The sequence below is a fragment of the Rattus rattus genome, chromosome 4, assembly GCF_011064425.1.
Source record: "Rattus rattus isolate New Zealand chromosome 4, Rrattus_CSIRO_v1, whole genome shotgun sequence".
Lineage (NCBI taxonomy): Eukaryota > Metazoa > Chordata > Mammalia > Rodentia > Muridae > Rattus > Rattus rattus.
Window position 1 is genome coordinate 109750371 of NC_046157.1, and position 16376 is coordinate 109766746.

General features: G+C 43.5%; 1 protein-coding gene across 2 annotated transcripts in view; it reads right to left on the reverse strand.

The window, feature by feature from the left end:
• The window catches only part of Prim2 (DNA primase subunit 2), a 198658-nt gene that overhangs the window by 26378 nt on the left and 155904 nt on the right, over positions 1 to 16376 (reverse strand). For both annotated transcript variants that reach the window (XM_032900882.1, XM_032900883.1), the window contains exon 11: positions 1094 to 1220. In XM_032900882.1, coding sequence (XP_032756773.1) covers positions 1094 to 1220 — 127 coding nt within the window. The remainder of the gene's footprint in view (positions 1 to 1093; positions 1221 to 16376) is intronic.

The window sequence follows — 16376 nt, forward strand, 5'->3', positions numbered from 1 at the left end:
GCTATTCTGTTGTCTGAAAAAGTAGACATCAAGGCCAGAAGTGATCAGAAGAGATAAATGAGGTCATTGTATATTAACAAAAGGAACAACTCATAGAAAAGATACAATTGTAAATATATGTGCACCAAATGTTAAGGCTCCCAATTTCTTAAAAAGAAACATTGACAAACATAAAAGGTCATATAGGCTAAAATAAAATAATTCTGATTTCCCCACTGTCATCTCTAAATAGATCACCTAACCCCAAAACCAACAATGAAGTTCCAGATTAAACTGCATTATACTCAAATGCACATAACATATCTACAAAGTATTCCATCCAGAAGAAACAGAACAAACATTCCAAGCCGCAGTCATGGACCCTACTCGAAAACAGACTACATCCCGTGCCACATATATTTATAGCAACTTGATTCATATATACAGAATGGAAGCAGTCAAGATGTTCTTTAATAGGTGACAAAATTAACCTGCGATATATTCAGGTTATATTGTAATATTATTCACTGAGAAAGAGAGGGAGAGAGAGAGAAAGAGTGTTCCTAAAAATATTGCCCAATTTTTAACAGCTTAAAGGTTTGTTCTTTTAATGGTGGTTTCATTTAAGACTGTAAAACAAAACAAAATACTGATACCTGGTTACAGCAAGCTTTGGCAATCTGAAAGGTTACTAATATAAACTACTAATCATTCTCTGACATACCAGACAAAATGGGAAGCTTCTAAAGATGTGCTGGTTGAATTATTTTAGAAAATATGTTGTTGAACAAAAAAAAAAAAAAGTGTATGTACAGCTCAGGCAAACTGACCCTGGGACTTGTTAAACTGCTTACTTAATCTGTCAATCAAATGACAGTAGTAAGACCAACAAGGCCTTTTGAACATCAACAAAATGTGCTATTCTGAAACCAGGGCTTCCCAACCTCACACAACTTTAAAACACCTCTATCCCAAGTTCCTTGCAGAACACAGACAAGACCAGAGGATGAAAGGTAACTGAAACCTACACCAGCAGCAGCCAATCACACAGCAACATGAGTGGTCCTTCACTCATGCAAAGGGCCACTCCCCAGCACCCAGCACAGGTGCTTACCATGGTAATCCCCCTGGCTTGGTGGGTTGGTCAGGATAATCTTCATGCAACTGAATGGCGTATAGTCTGTCCTCTTGCCTTCCTTTCCAAAGCTATGTCGGATATTGTAAGAGTAACCTTTATCAAACTGAGAGCAGAGAGAGAAAGAGAGACCATATTAGTTGATACAGTAGTAAAGGCATCAGCAATACCTGCTAGGATCAAAGAACGAAGTGATTCGGGGTTCGAGGACATACATACTCTATTGGCGGTCGTCATTCAGTGAGAGGATCTGTGGTCAGTATTGGAGCCTGAGGAAAACAACTTGGTGTACAGCAAAGCCATGATAAGTGTACCTCAGAGAGGGAGAGTGTACCTCGGACAGGGTCCTGTTTCCTGAGGACCCCTGGTACTACTAGTCCTTGTTGTTCTGGTCACCCTGGGTTTGCCTTGCATGAATATCCTTGGGAGGTTTCTACTTCCCCACTGGGCAAAGCAACCACAATGCATAGCGGCAGTAGTGATTTCTCAAAGCCAATGCCACTGAGATAGATTAATGATTTAGTCGAAGATTTCTAAGAAAAATTTAAAAGTATCTTTAGTTAAAAGGATGGGGTCAAGGTGCTGTTTATTAACAATTAATTAAATCAGGTCAGGGTGCTTTGCCAGCTGCGCTGAGGCAGGCATCCTGGGCGGAACACAATGATGAGAAGCAGGTCCTTAGTTACCTAGTAAAGGCCTGCTAAGGCCCGAGAACAAGAACAGGGCGAGCATGGCTGCAAGGCTCCTGAGTTTCACCCACAGGGGACAGGCTAAGGACCAAAGATAGTAACTGGGTATCGAGGTCCACAGTTAAGACTGAGCTCCTGTGCCCACTGTAGAATCTGATTTTCCTAGCTGTTTATATAAATTTGCTGGCGAGGTGTGGTGTGCCTTGAGGACTTAGTGTCGTGCAGCCAGCAGACTGAACATGAATAGATCCTTCTTTTTCTGTTGTCTCAAGAAAAGTCGAAGATCTCTGACCTACAGTGCTCTAGTTGACCATATATGCGCTTTACTATGAAACGATATAACGATACACAGACGGTAGACTGTGTTGGGTGAATAAGAAATTTGTGACGTTAGAATAACGTGTCTATCTCCTTTCTTGTAACCACAAACCTCCCAGTACAAGAGAAACTGGCTCCTAAAAAACCATTTGGCTTCCTCGGATTCTGCTAATCTGTAATAGAAAAGCTGCTACTTTAGGACACAGAAGCATCACAGAGAGAAGGCACGAGAAGCTGACTGATCAGATGCGGGGTTGAGACTAACTTGTTTTTAAAAATGTGAAACTTGTAGCCATTACATGTCACTGAAACTCAGGATTAAGAAGTGATTGTAATGTAGGTGTCCCCCCCCCCATTTCATTAAAGTATGTAAGGACTAAGAGAAAAAAGAAAGTTGTTGGAACGCTGCTTCCTCCACCAAGTGTGTGCAAGTATGTGCCTGCTTTCCACTGCTTGCCATCCACACATCTCTTCCTCGGATAAGGAACACACTGCCAGAGCTGGCCTCCAAAATCTGTGTAACTCTTGGGTTTTTATGACACAATACACACAAATACACACACACACACACACACACACACACACACACACACACAGGACCAACTTCTTGAAAAACAACAATACAAACTTTCTCAGGGAGGAGACACTAAGGTTATAATCAACCCCCAGCCTCTGGCATCTAATGGGACTCTTCCCAGCAATCCCACGGATGTGAGAATCTATAAGCCAGTGTCCAACAGCTTACAAACTGTGTGCAATATCTGTATCCAACTTATTACAGCCTCTACCTACTTTAAATGATCACCAGATTATTTTAACAAGTAACACACTCTAAATGATGGAATAGTTGTTACACTGTCGTTGGGAATGACAGCAATGAAAAGATTTTGTTCTGAATACTTCAACCTGAGGTTCACTGAGTTTAAAGATGTGAGAGTGCAACGCTATGGAGAGCCAGTTGCCTATGAACGATGACAAGATTAATCTGTTGCAAAAAAGAATCCTCCATCTGCCCTCCTGAGTTTGATTTCGGAGACTGTACTGGGTGGGAACCTGTTTAACCTCTCTGCCCTCCTCCTGAGCTGTACTTCAGTCCTACATCCTGACTTGCTCTACATAGGAAATGCCTCTTCAAATAATTAATGCTGTCCTCTGTATTTCCCTCTGCAACTGCCTCTGTGTTCATAAAAACACTAACGGGATGCAAGGGACTTTCAGTGAATGAGGAAAGAGGGGACTTAAAATTCATTGAGAGGCACTTAGGCACCACCCGGCATGCTGCTGGGTGCTTTTAAAAAAATAGTTCAGATAATCAGTCTCCCTATGGTGGTACACAAAAGGGACACGGCGGTTCAAAGAGGAGAAGCAAGGGAACACAACACAAACACTAAATAATTAGCAGACGTGAAAAGCAAAGTTTGATTTCAATACCCAAGTTCTTTCTATAATACTGCATATGTCATGGTTTGAATATGCCTGGCCAAAGGAGTGGCACTATTTGGAGATGTGGGCTTACTAGAGTAGATGTGTCACTGTAGGCATGGGCTTTATTCATGGGCTTTAAGACCATCACCCTAGCTGTCTAGAACCCAGTCTTGATGAAGATGTAAAACTCTCAGCTCCTCCTGCACTATGCCTGCCTGGATGCTGCCATGCTCCTGCCTTGATGACAGTGGACAGAACCTCTGAACCTGTAAGCCAGCCCCAATCAAATGTTGTCCTTAAAAGAGATGTCATGGTGTCTGTTCACAGCAGTAAAACCCTAACTAAGGCACTACATTTACTCAATGATAAAATATTTAAGAACTGTAGGTTCCAATGACATTACTTTAGGCTGTAACTTCTCTCTTTCTTTGATACCTCATCTTGGAGGTCAAAGCTAAAGGCAGTCTCTTCCACAGCTCCTGGGCATTTGCCTGTGCATACCTATACTTCCTTAGGATGTTTCTCTTCACCGTGTATATGATTTCCACTATACTCACCCGGGTGTATCTCGTATCCTGTACCCTGTACTGAGGTGAACAGTTGCTTCTGGGCTATCCAGCTCTACACCAGTGTGCAAGAAAATGGACTCACTGCACATGCAAGGACCCCTTGGTCTACTACAGTATTTGAAAGTGGGTCATCTCATCAATGCTCCCATTAAATATTTCTAGTGTGTGATGGTTGGTGCTTTTCTAATTCCTTTATTAGGTGATGCCCATAACCCACTGGTCAAGCAAAGATAAAATGTACCTTTGATAATATGTTTGATTAGAGGAATATTCAATGACACAGTATTAGGTAAAGCCTAACTTTATAGAGAAGGAATGTAAATTAAATGTCTCACATAAAGTAATAACTTGGGCGAGAACTATGAGAACAGCAACCAAGTTTCTGAAATGAATATCAGACCGTGACAAATGGCAGACCATCAAAGTCTTTCTGTAACCAGAGGAGAATCTTACACTATGCCCTGCTTTCACTACTCAGTAAGCTCACAAGCTTTCAAAACAAAGTTATCAGAAGGTGTAAGTGGGTCACAGAGCCCGACAAGTGTTCCTCCATGGCACCTGGGCAATACTTGCTAAGTCCTGAGAAGCCACGGAGGACACTTAACCAGTCATCTCCAAAGGGCAAAATCTTCAGAGTTCTGAATCTAACAGTCAGGATAAAATGCCTACGAAAGGTTACACTTTATTTCCAAGCTTCTTCAAATAAAAAGCTTATTCCAGGAAGCTGAGGTAAAGGGTTCTTGAGCAAATCTTCATGTGAAATTACTAAGCATAACACTAAAAGTATTTCATAGATAATAATAATAAAATGGGGTTTTTAGTTTAAAAATAATTGTGCCGATGGGCAATAAACTCAAAGGCTTGGTGAACAGAGCAGGTCTAGGCCCCATCTGCACTAAGCAAGCACAGGGCCCATCGCTGTGGCAGAGTTGCCGCTCATTCTCCCCTAAGGCTCATAAGTCGTCCAGCAAACATCAGGGCTACTGGGATCCCAGGCTTTCTTTCCTTAACTTTGCATCCAATGACTCCACTTATTCTTTGGCTGTAAGTCACTGTGTTTGACGCTGGGCCTCATTCTCTCTGTTCTAGTAGCTCCTCAAGAACAGTGGTTTATATTGCTTTACTGTCCAGATGAGCTTCTAATTTAGCAACATTAGGGTGCCCCAGCTCAGGTCTGACAGCCATCCTTGGTCCCTCATTCATAAATGCCAACCCGACAGTTCACGCCGAGCCTCTGACTCCATCCACACGAAGGTGTGGGCAACAGTCCTCTGGTGCATGACGGACGCACTCTTCATTCCTAAGATTCTGAGCACAGACACCTATGTAGGTTGTTTCAATAAACTTATCATAAACTTAAATGGCTGAAAATGAAAAGCACACTTAATAGGCCCACCTTACCAAATGTCGGCACATGGTCGGACATGCCCCAGAGTGGTGTGCTGTTGACCTTGTGACTGTGGGCTGAGTAGGAACCACAGCCCACTGCCCTGCCAGCTCTTCCCTGAGAGCACACAAATGGAGATGATTAGAATAAAGCAATAGTGACTTACAAACATTCCCCAAAAGTAAGCATACTCAGGCTCTGCTGGTAACAATCATCCTGTCTTCGTTTTACCCATGTCTTGCTTCTGTCCACATTCTCCAGAGACTATCCCTATTTTAATTTGTCTGCTCACTTCACTCCGTATTATCAGGAAACAGAAACAGATTTCTGCCTTACAGCAGTAAGGACCATGTCCATCTGTGTTTGCGTAAGGTCGCTGTAAGCGACAGCCTGCCTTGTGCAGCATACAAATCCTAACACTGCAGTTCTTCCCAATGAGAGGGGCAAGGCCGAGTAACAGAGTTCACTAAAGTCAGTGGGTGTAAATATGCAATTACAGGATTCAAATACACCTAACAGAAGAGTATCTGTTCAGAGCTGTGTTAGTGTAATTAGGGCAGTATATCGTGTTCTTATGTAAACCAACACCCAGCAGACTCGCTACAAAGGGGCAGCTATCACACAGCAGAGGGCGGGCTTGGAAGGGGAGAGATGCGTCTCCCTCCCCTTCTGGTGGAGTGCTACAGGACAGGTAACCACCTTGCAGATCATGATGAAGGCTCTGAATCAGAGCCCAAAAACAACGTGGCTGCCTTCTCATAACCACACATAACAAATTATTGACAGATTGTGTTCTCTGCAAAGCAGGGAGATGGCTCCACCAGGGGAGAGCTATGTAAATCTCACTGTCTGGCTTCAGGTTATCTGTTTGCTCCTCACAGCAACAGCGTGGCTTCTCATTAAGACACTAGATTTATGGCGCTATGCTATTCTTTCAAAGCATCTACACACGGGAGACATGAAACGGGGAAAAAAATGCCTCTTTTCCTTCAATTTTACCATCCTACTCATGTTGAAAGGAAACCATTATTTCATGTCACAGGTGCCCTGGACGCTATAACAAATCTCTCAGTCATTCCTAGAGAGTTAATGTAAAATTAAAATGTCAGTAGAGGTTGGGGATTTAGCTCAGTGGTAGAGCACTTGCCTAGCAAGCGCAAGGCCCTGGGTTCGGTCCCCAGCTCTGAAAAAAAAGAAAAGAAAAAAAAAAAAAAATGTCAGTAGTGAGTTAGTCGAATGTGAACTTGACCAAAGAACGGCTTGGGAACAGCAAACTATCTCCTGAATACAAGCTCGTACACTGTGATCAATAGTGCTTTCATAAAGAAAACTAAACACACACATACACACACACACACACACACACACACACACCACACACACACGAGACACAAATTAGATGATAAATAGTAAAATGATATTTCATACCACTTCTCACTTACTCTTCTCAAAGTATCTCTGAAGTATAGACATGTGTCGTTAACAATGGATATACTTTCTGAGAAGTGTACATTAGTCTGAGAGGAGAGTGTCTACATAGTAGTGTACACAGAATGGCCAATTACTGTGGTCTCTTGACACAACTCAGAGACAGGTAACATATGAGGCTGCTGCTGGCATAATATTGTCTGATTTTACAGTTTGGAGTTTCTTTCTGTTCAGTGCTAGGGCTCGATCCCAGGGCCTTGGACATGCTGGGCAAGGACACTACTCCTGGGCTATAGGCCCAGTGCTAAAAATACAAATATGAGAACACTCAAAAGTTATCATAAAAAGTAGAGCCTAAGGCTGAAGATGTAGCTCAGTGGTAGAGTGCTTATCCAGCATGCACAGGGTCCTGGGTTTGATCCTGAAATTGGGAACTAGAGATAAGACAGTATAGGAAACATGTAAATATAATCACTTATCATCATCAAGTATTATAAACTAGTACAACTATACGTGCTAAGCTTTTATCAACTGGTAGCCACAAACATGTGAGTGCCGCACTACAGCATTAAGAGCCACCATCACACCAAGCCTATATCTAGGCACGATAGTGCTCTCTGAGCTGCCAGTCTGCGCAATTCCCTATCCAAAGTGCAACTGATTACCATGTGTGGGGAAGGATGCAGACGAGCTTGGCCCAGTGTGCCAAATAGAACAAATTCATCTTAGTTGTGTTCAGCCTCCCATCAAATTCTACCTCCATGCCACATTTATAAATTCTACAGATAACGGCCATTTGGTACTCTAGAAGTGACTGCCTTACTGATGGGCTGGCTCATGGGGGGGGCGGGGTTCAGCACCAGCCAAGGGCAAGGGGGAGACAACTGAAGCACAGACATACACTCTCTAATGGCTTCTGCTCACAGGGTAGAATGATACTGGACTTGGTTAGGGCTGTGCGTGGCTGAGAGCTCTGTTCAGTGTCTCAGAAGAGATGGAGAGTTAGCTTCAGGACACACTAAGACTGGGATAAGGAGAGACAGACGCCCAAGGACCTAAACACCTTCAAGATACCGCCTTGTCTATCTTGTTAAACTCTGTGTCCTTTGCACCTACCTGGCACATAATAGCTCTATACATAGCAGGCAGGGACCATGGGCTTGCCAGACTATACCGTATCAATCTATACGACTGGCAAATTTCATGTATTTCTACTTCCAGTTGTTGAAATAATGAAACAATTTATGTAAACCAACAAGAAATAATAACTAATTAATGAAAAATGACCGTGTGCTGGAGTCACAGAGTTTGGGAGATAGCAGGCAAGCTTGTACTCACTGAAGGCTTCATCTGTACTGGCTCGTGTGCATGGTGCTGGAGGGCGCTATACATGCTACTGCAGAAAAGTAGGCCTCGATCTCACAACCAGCTGTGACCCCACAAGCCACCACTGTCCTGACAAGGTACATTCGCTGGTTCATAGTGACACAAATGTTACAGGAAGAACCAGCCACTTTCTGATTGCATCAAAGGCCCGTTGCTCCATGAGATGAAGCCTATACCAGCCACTGTGAAGGGAGACAAGAACTCTGGCCACAGGCCAAGGAGAGAACCCGATGCAGTCTTCTTCTACATGGACATACAGCCATAATGACTTATTTCTGTATCAACAGATGAGAGAACCTTTTCTCAGCCCTCATCAGAGAAGCCTTTCCTTAAAGTAGATGACAATTAATAGAGAGGCCCCGCCCTACAAAGACTATGGAGTGCTCAGCCCTCTCTCAAAGCTCAGGGATTCTTGCTAAAGAGAGAAGAGAAAAGTTGTAAGAGTCAGAGGTGGTGGATAACATCAAGGAAGCAATGATTTCCAAAGCCAGAAGGAGAGGTGCGCAAAAGACACACTCACACCAACTCTACGTCATACTATACAGCATGTATAAGGCCTTTCGAAGCACCAGCCAGACAAAATTCCAACATAGGAGAAGGAAAGTGGACACAACACCAACAGCAGTTGAGGAATTACTGATAATTGATAGGTAAAGGGAGATTAAGTTTCCGTTAATGATATGACCTCTGTTGGGCTAACTACACACCATAGCGTAGGACCTCTGATGGGCTAACTGCATACACACAATGGCATATGACCTCTGATGGGCTAACTACACAACATGACATAGGACCTCTGATGGGCTAACTACACACCATGGTGGGCCCCTACCACAGGGCTGGCTGGGAAACACACTGGACTTATTGGAGAAGGAAGAGAAGAGATGATGTCTCAGAGTTAGAGGGAGGGAGGAAAGGGTAGATAGGGAAGGAGATACGATTGGTGAGTATGTTTAGAATGCATACTAATAAACTCTCAAAGAATTAATTTAAAAAAAAAAACCTTAAAAGCAGTTACTTGAATTATAATACACAGTCTTTTACAAGCACATTCCCATGTTCTGATCCCCACTTCAGAGCTCAGACAATGGAGTAACATGATTATCTCACGAAGTCTCCAAGTTCGGTTTTGTGCTGGATTCTCTTCATTTGTTCTGTACGTAGAGATACACAAATGTGTTTAGGCATTAGCATTCTCCTATAGTATTTAATTGTGTAAAGGAGTCCTCCCCTTAACATATCTGTTTTCATCGTTTCTCTAAGCTACATCCCACTTGGAGACATAAAGAAAAAAATCAATTGCTTATAATTTTACCCCAATAGTTTATCTGAATATATTATTATGCAAAATTCTCCTCATGATCACACACATGCACATTACCTTTAAATACTAGCATGTGAGAATGCTCCAAATTACCACTCTGCTGCAGAAATGTCTGTTGTAGGTTTTTAGATTGCTATGTCAGAAACTCAACGTTCACAGACATTATTTCCCATTCTGTTTCAAAGAAACAGCTGTTCCTAAAGAAAGAATTTTATATTAATTTAAATTGAATCATTTAAATGGTGAGAGACTAACAACAAGCAAGGCTGAGGAAAACTGCAGATCTAAGGCTGGGGCTCTGCATGACAGCTCCAGGGATCACAAGCCTGCAGGCCTCTTCATATGCAGATTAGCTCCCATTGAAATTCAAACGCAGCTCCAGACGTCCTGTGCAGCATACGAAGGAAGGAGCAGACCCATAATGAGAAACACTGCACTCTTAAAATTACAGGAATAATATTTTGATGTGCAGCTTTAAAGAGTAATTTGTTGAATGCTAATAACCCCCAAATCAATTTGTCTCTGAAGAAATACAACCACAATATTACTTCTGAAACTTGAGTAATGGCAGACAACTACATGAGACAGTTTAGATAAACACTGAAGGATTTATCTTCTCTCAGTACCTCCCAATTCACAAGCGACGACATTTGCTCCTCAGACTTGTTTTATGCATGAGTACTGCCAGTTACAGGACTCGGGTTCGAGTTGTGCTAAACTCAGCGTGAATGTATTATGGCCTTGATGCAGGGCACCCATTTCTTTCGACTACTATTTTCCACAGTGAAAAAAATCATTTAAAAATCACTAATTACATTCAGTAGGTATGCGAGTAAACATACAGTGCATTGCCAGATCTCAGACTTTTCCTGGTTCGTATAATCATTCTCTTCTCCTCCTTTCTGCTATGAAAACATCATGTACCATGCACTTGCAAAGCACTCGAACCTCCATCCCTCAGCTGAGCCATTTCAAACTCCTCACTCTGGCCGCTGCTCAACACTACTGCCTTCACCTGGGGAGTCGACGAGGCCAAATGAAAGAAGCTCTGATCCGCCTTTTCTCCTCGGTTTCTGCTCAACACGGACAGCACCTTGTCCATTAATTAAACAAAAAGACAGTTGAGCTTTATGTGGGATGCTGGAAAAAGAAGGCCAAAAATAAAAAAGATGGATGTTTTTATTTCAAAATTCTGTTCAGAAGTACAAAGCAGTATTCACAGATGATAAAGCACATGGAGAAGGGTCTTCCCCGAGGTAAAGTGGGGAGATTTTAACACGGGCAGGACAGGTGGCAGAGACGCCGCCCACAGGTTATGCGTGAATTAGCCAGCACTCAGCTCTACCTTGGAGACTTGAACAGTCCAGGCGCATTCCCAACGTTCTGAAGGGATCTGAGATATGGTTACAGACTTAAATCTTCAAAGCTGCGGGGCTAATTAGTGATGATATTTTGGGTTCCCTGTGTTTCTCACGGACGAAGAAGCGATCACCTTCCGGCTGGCTTAGTTCTGTGTGGTGACAGCATGGGGTGACTGCTTAGCCAACCTCACCCACTTGTCTCCATCATGACTTAAAAAGTGTATGTGTCACCTCTCACTTTGCCAGCCTAAAACTCAAAACAATAATATCTAAGTTTATGCAGAAAAATCTTTTGGCAGAAGTAATAGACATTCTAAAGGGACATGATCCAAAGGCTTTAAAGAGAAGAGAAAACACCTCTCCCATATTTTGTGAGTTTTTCATACCTCATTACAGGGAAACTATCAGATGCAGGCATTCATTCTTGTTTTATCATTACAACAACAAAACAGTTCTATGAGTAAACTGCCAACACATAGATTCAATACAAAAATATATATTTTTTTATATTGAAATGCCATCAATTTGATGGAAATTTTAATAATAAAAAAATTCTGCTTGTTTTAAGCTAAGGAAACCATACTTTTCCCTGACATGCCTCACTAAAACTTGATGACCCTCCTCATTAGTCATGAAATGGTGCTAGTGAACCATCACCCTGAGTTCAGTTCCAGCCTGTGCCTACTCCAGCGAAGCTGGATAGGCTGTGATGGTGGATGTGTCATTCGCTTCATGTGTCCGGGCAGCATTTTACCTATTTTTATGCTTTTATGTTTATTTTGCTTAAATGTTAACGCTATACAGTAAACCCAGTTTGACCTCGTGGATAGGAGAATGGGCTCTGAGGAATAAAGTTACCTAAGTGACATCTGCACTCCGGGGAGTTAGTTCAACTGTGTGTGCCTCAGACAAAGTCTGCACCTACCTGCAACTCTTAGCTAAAATACCTTATTACATGTGTGCGTGTGCGCGTGTGTGTGTGTGCATGTGTGTGTGTACATGTGTGTGTGTGTGTGTGGTGCGCACGCACACAGCAGTGCAGGCAGTGCATCAGAGAATAACTTGCAGGTCTACCTGTGTCCCGGGGAACAATCTCAGACTGTCAGTTTGTCAGCATGAGCCTTTAGCTGCCGAGCTGTCTCACTGGTCCTGAGAATGTTACTTCCCAACACTGTATTAATGCGTTACAGATGTGAACGTGCAAGTGAAGCATCACCCAGTAAAAATTTCCAAGTCCTAAGGTTCTTCCCATTTAGGATCACCGATCGCTTCCTTCTAGATCAAAGAAGTTGATCTGAAATACTTGTCATGAGTGTGGCTGTAGTAAGGGCAGTCTGGCTCTTAGATTAGATTTGCCTTGTGCAGATACAAATCAAAGCTGTTCTTCCAACAGGTACTACGGTACTCCCATCGATGTCTAAGGTGCTGTGAGACTTGACCTTCCACAAGTCTGCTTGGTGGCTGTAATGAAACGTGGCCACAAGGGCACGTGTGGCTCAGCACACCATGGGAAGACAAAGCTTTTTCAAACAGACCTCAGTTTTCCTCATCCGGTTAATTTCATTCTTGCAAACGTGCTCAATGGTGGATTCGCCCCGAGCTGCCTGCGGCTCCACAGACCGGCTGGCAGGAGCCTCTCTGAGTATCTCAGGACATGCTGCAAAGCCACCAACCCCTTACTGGAATCTTAAAAACCGGTCTTTTCAATGTTCAGCACCCAAAGACTCTATAGGGTCTGTACAGAAAACTTATCTACAAGAAGACAGGCTCCGCCGTGTGTAGGTGTTACAGAACTGGCAAAACGAGACCGAGCTGGGATTACTGACGGGGAGCGGGAGAAGGAACCAAGTTCATGAACTGAGTGCAAAGTAAAGGCAGAGGTTCGCAGAGACAGGAAGAACCGCCTGCAGGGTGACGTCCAACCACACAGCTGAGACGGTGGCACGAGGCCTTCACTGTCACCCTGAATAGAACCAAGTGCTCCTTCAAGGTGTGTAACGCAGCTCCTACACGCCAGTTAGCTTCGACTCTAGTATTTCCCCAGACAAGTCTCTACCGCCTTATTTCAGAGGTGTCGCTGTGGCTCAGAGCTGTGACGAGTTAACAACTAACAAGACGAGTCCTCGTGTGCACAGAACCCACTTTCGCATCCTCAAGAGTCAGTAAGAGTTAACCAGCGCAAAGAGGGTGGATGTGAGAGCTGAGGACCGATGAATCCACCTTGGGATTATATATTAAATATGAATGTTAAAATGTAGGGTTTTTCCATTCAACTTACTCTCACAAATTTATATTCGAGTTATATTTTCAAAAATGTCTGACTTGCAAAAAGGAAAAAGAACACCACATATAAATTTTAGGCCTGGAAAACTTCATTATTCATCAGTAGTTTGGTTTCGAGAGTAATCACTATTATACTTTGCATCTTTCATGTTTAATTATCTATTAAGTTAAATAAGAAACTCAAGCAACACTCTCCACGAACTGTTAACACTGAGACTTGCCTCTCTCATCTCGAGCATGCACTCATACTGACTAATTTAACTTTCAAAGCGAATGGCGGCAGCTCCTGTGCACAGCCAACAGCCCCTCCTCGTGCCTGGTGGACACCCTTGCTCCTCACAAGAAGCCGCCAACACACACAAATGAGGACACGGGGAAAACCGGTGTAGCCAAGCTAAGGGGACCAAGATCACGAAGGAACAGAAGCCAACCTCAACCGGCTGTTGCCGTCTCCCACAGAGCTGAGGGGGCTCATTCTGAAGGAGGCGCAAACCCGCAGCCCACAGGTTAGGAAGAACCTCACTGCCAGGAGGCTGACTTAACTCTTCACACACAAGAAAGGCACGCTCTCCTTTAGTGTGTGGGAAAAGGTGTGTGTACAGCTTTCCAGGGCTTCCACGGTGATGTGAGGGGCTGGCTCTGGCCTTTGGCTTTAGATCCAGGTTCTTATACTGACGCTTTGCTAGTAAGACTGAATTGACGGGACACGTGCCTTTGCAAAGGCCCTGAGGAGATACACAGCTCGACCCTCTTCACTGGTACCCAGGTTCTTTGTTCGCACTATCTCCCTAATATCCCAGAAACTGAATTGAACATACACTCTCCTTCACTGGACAAAAAGAAACCTACTGAAATATATACGTTTGAATAAAATAGTTTTATTCTATTCCATTTTTAATTGTACAATGGTGTTTCACTAGTTAAATACAGAATTCCAAGACATATAGTGAAGAAATAATACTGAAAATGTGGTTTAAGATGAGTAACATTATCTTTCCTAAAGCAAACCTGAAGTTAATTACGTAGTCTGGGTGGTGTAATTCCACATAAACAATAAGGTGTAGACTGATAAAGAACAGCCGGTGTTGATCTTTGTAAAGACAAACTCACATGACGGACTCCATGTGGACCACAGCATGCTACACGGCATCACTGCCGCCTATATGCCAGCGTATGCAGTAGAAAATGCAAGTGTTCCACTTCTCAGGGCCAAGTGCAAAGTTCCTTCAAATTCTCAGTAAGTTTATAAACGGTACGAATCATTTATAAACCATGCCCTTTGGAACATGGCTCAAAACGTAGTTGATAATTCAAGAAAAACCCAGTAACAAGCTTTGCAGTGCCGTGTGTGAGCAAGATCAGGACAAGGGAGCAAAGAGGAAAATTCCAGGATCCAACGCTCGCTCACACACCCTCCACCCCCAGCTTCAGACAGAAGCAGAACAAGCAGGGCACAAAGTGCCAGCAGTGAGACTTTTCAGCAAAGCACATGTGGGAAGTACCCGACTCCTTACAAGCAATGCTAACGACCCTGACTTAGCAGGTCTGAATACGGTCCAAAATCTCCCTCACCAGTAAAACTCAGAGAGATCAGAAGTGCAATCTACACGGAGTGCTGCCCTCCGTGCCCCTAACAGGTGAGGCAGGGAAGGAAGTCAGCACAGGCAGAAGGTATCCTGCTTTCCACCTAATACAGAGTAAAGTATTCTGTGTCCAGCTGAACAGACAGAAGCTCACTTGACAGCTTTTCCTCCTGTCAGGAGTAGGAAGTGTTCACACTCAAAAATGAAAACAAGAATAAAGATCCAATCACCCTCTGCTTTTGATAAGGCTCAAACGCTGGGAAATGAAAACACTGAGTTTCCGTACATCCTTTCAAGCCCGATCTGCAAACTTACTCAATTATCCTGCAGGAGAGCCTGAAGCCTTGAGACACTAGTGTCTTCAATGGCTGGCCGACCATCGGCCTCGTGTCAGTAAAGAGTCTCGTGTCACTTTCCTGACAATTCCTGCAATATTTCTAATGCTCGGATTAAATGGCTGATAGAGTTAAAGGTATAACTCTGGGACAGTTTGACTACTGAAAACAAAATGATACTGAATACCTGCTGTGTGCAAGGCACAGGCCGTAAGCCTTTAAGGAAGGTACTATTAGAATCGTCACGTCCTAAACGAGGGAGCTGGACTGTGGTAAGATTAAGCACAAAGTCAGCAGGCAGCTGCTGTGTGACAGAGCAGGAGTTTGAACATATTATTCTCAAGAAAGTTTGTCAGATGAAACTATGCACACCCTCCTTCATTGAAACAGAGGCAGGAACAATTAATGGTACTACTCCTCACTCTGAGAGTACAGAGCAACAATGAACCAGACATTACTGAGCACTGGTTCTCAAACCCACAGCACTATTTTGTCAGTACTGGGTTTGATTCTCTAGACCTGTCGTGAGGCATGCGACTTCAGGCAGCTTACCTAACTTTTTGAGATCCCAACTCAATCTGTAAAGTGAGATTTAAAACTATTCTGTTCCCTGTGAATCACATCTCAGGGGAAATCAATCTTCAAGATGACCTGGGGAAGGCTTGTTACAGATGAACTCTGGCCGATAAAATAAGAAGTCAAACATTAGCATAATTGCTTTGGGAAGACCATTCTATTTGCCAAATCACCAGGTAAGACATCAGTGGTGAAGGCTATGGCCACCAGTACGCCCCTTCAGGTGACCGAAATGTAAAGGTGAGTCACTTAGGAAGGATTCCTGACTAAACGGCTGGAGCTAGAAGGACTGGCTTCTTACTGGAAAACTGAGAAACAGAGTGGGAAAGGACACAGCACTAGAGATGACAACAGGGACAATGGAGCCTTTTAGAGACATGGCTCATTCTTTGTAAGGTAATAGATTAAAAACACAAACCAAAGCATGGGGCAGGTCATCAATGCAGAGAGCATCCTGGGGGGAGAGGGGTGTGTGTGTGTGTGTGTGTGTGTGTGTGTGTGTGTGTATGTCTGCATGTAGGGGGTGGGGGCGCAGGGGAGTCAGAGAGAGCATACTGGAGTGCAGGAGTGCCCATGATGGCTGACTATGTGTGTGTAA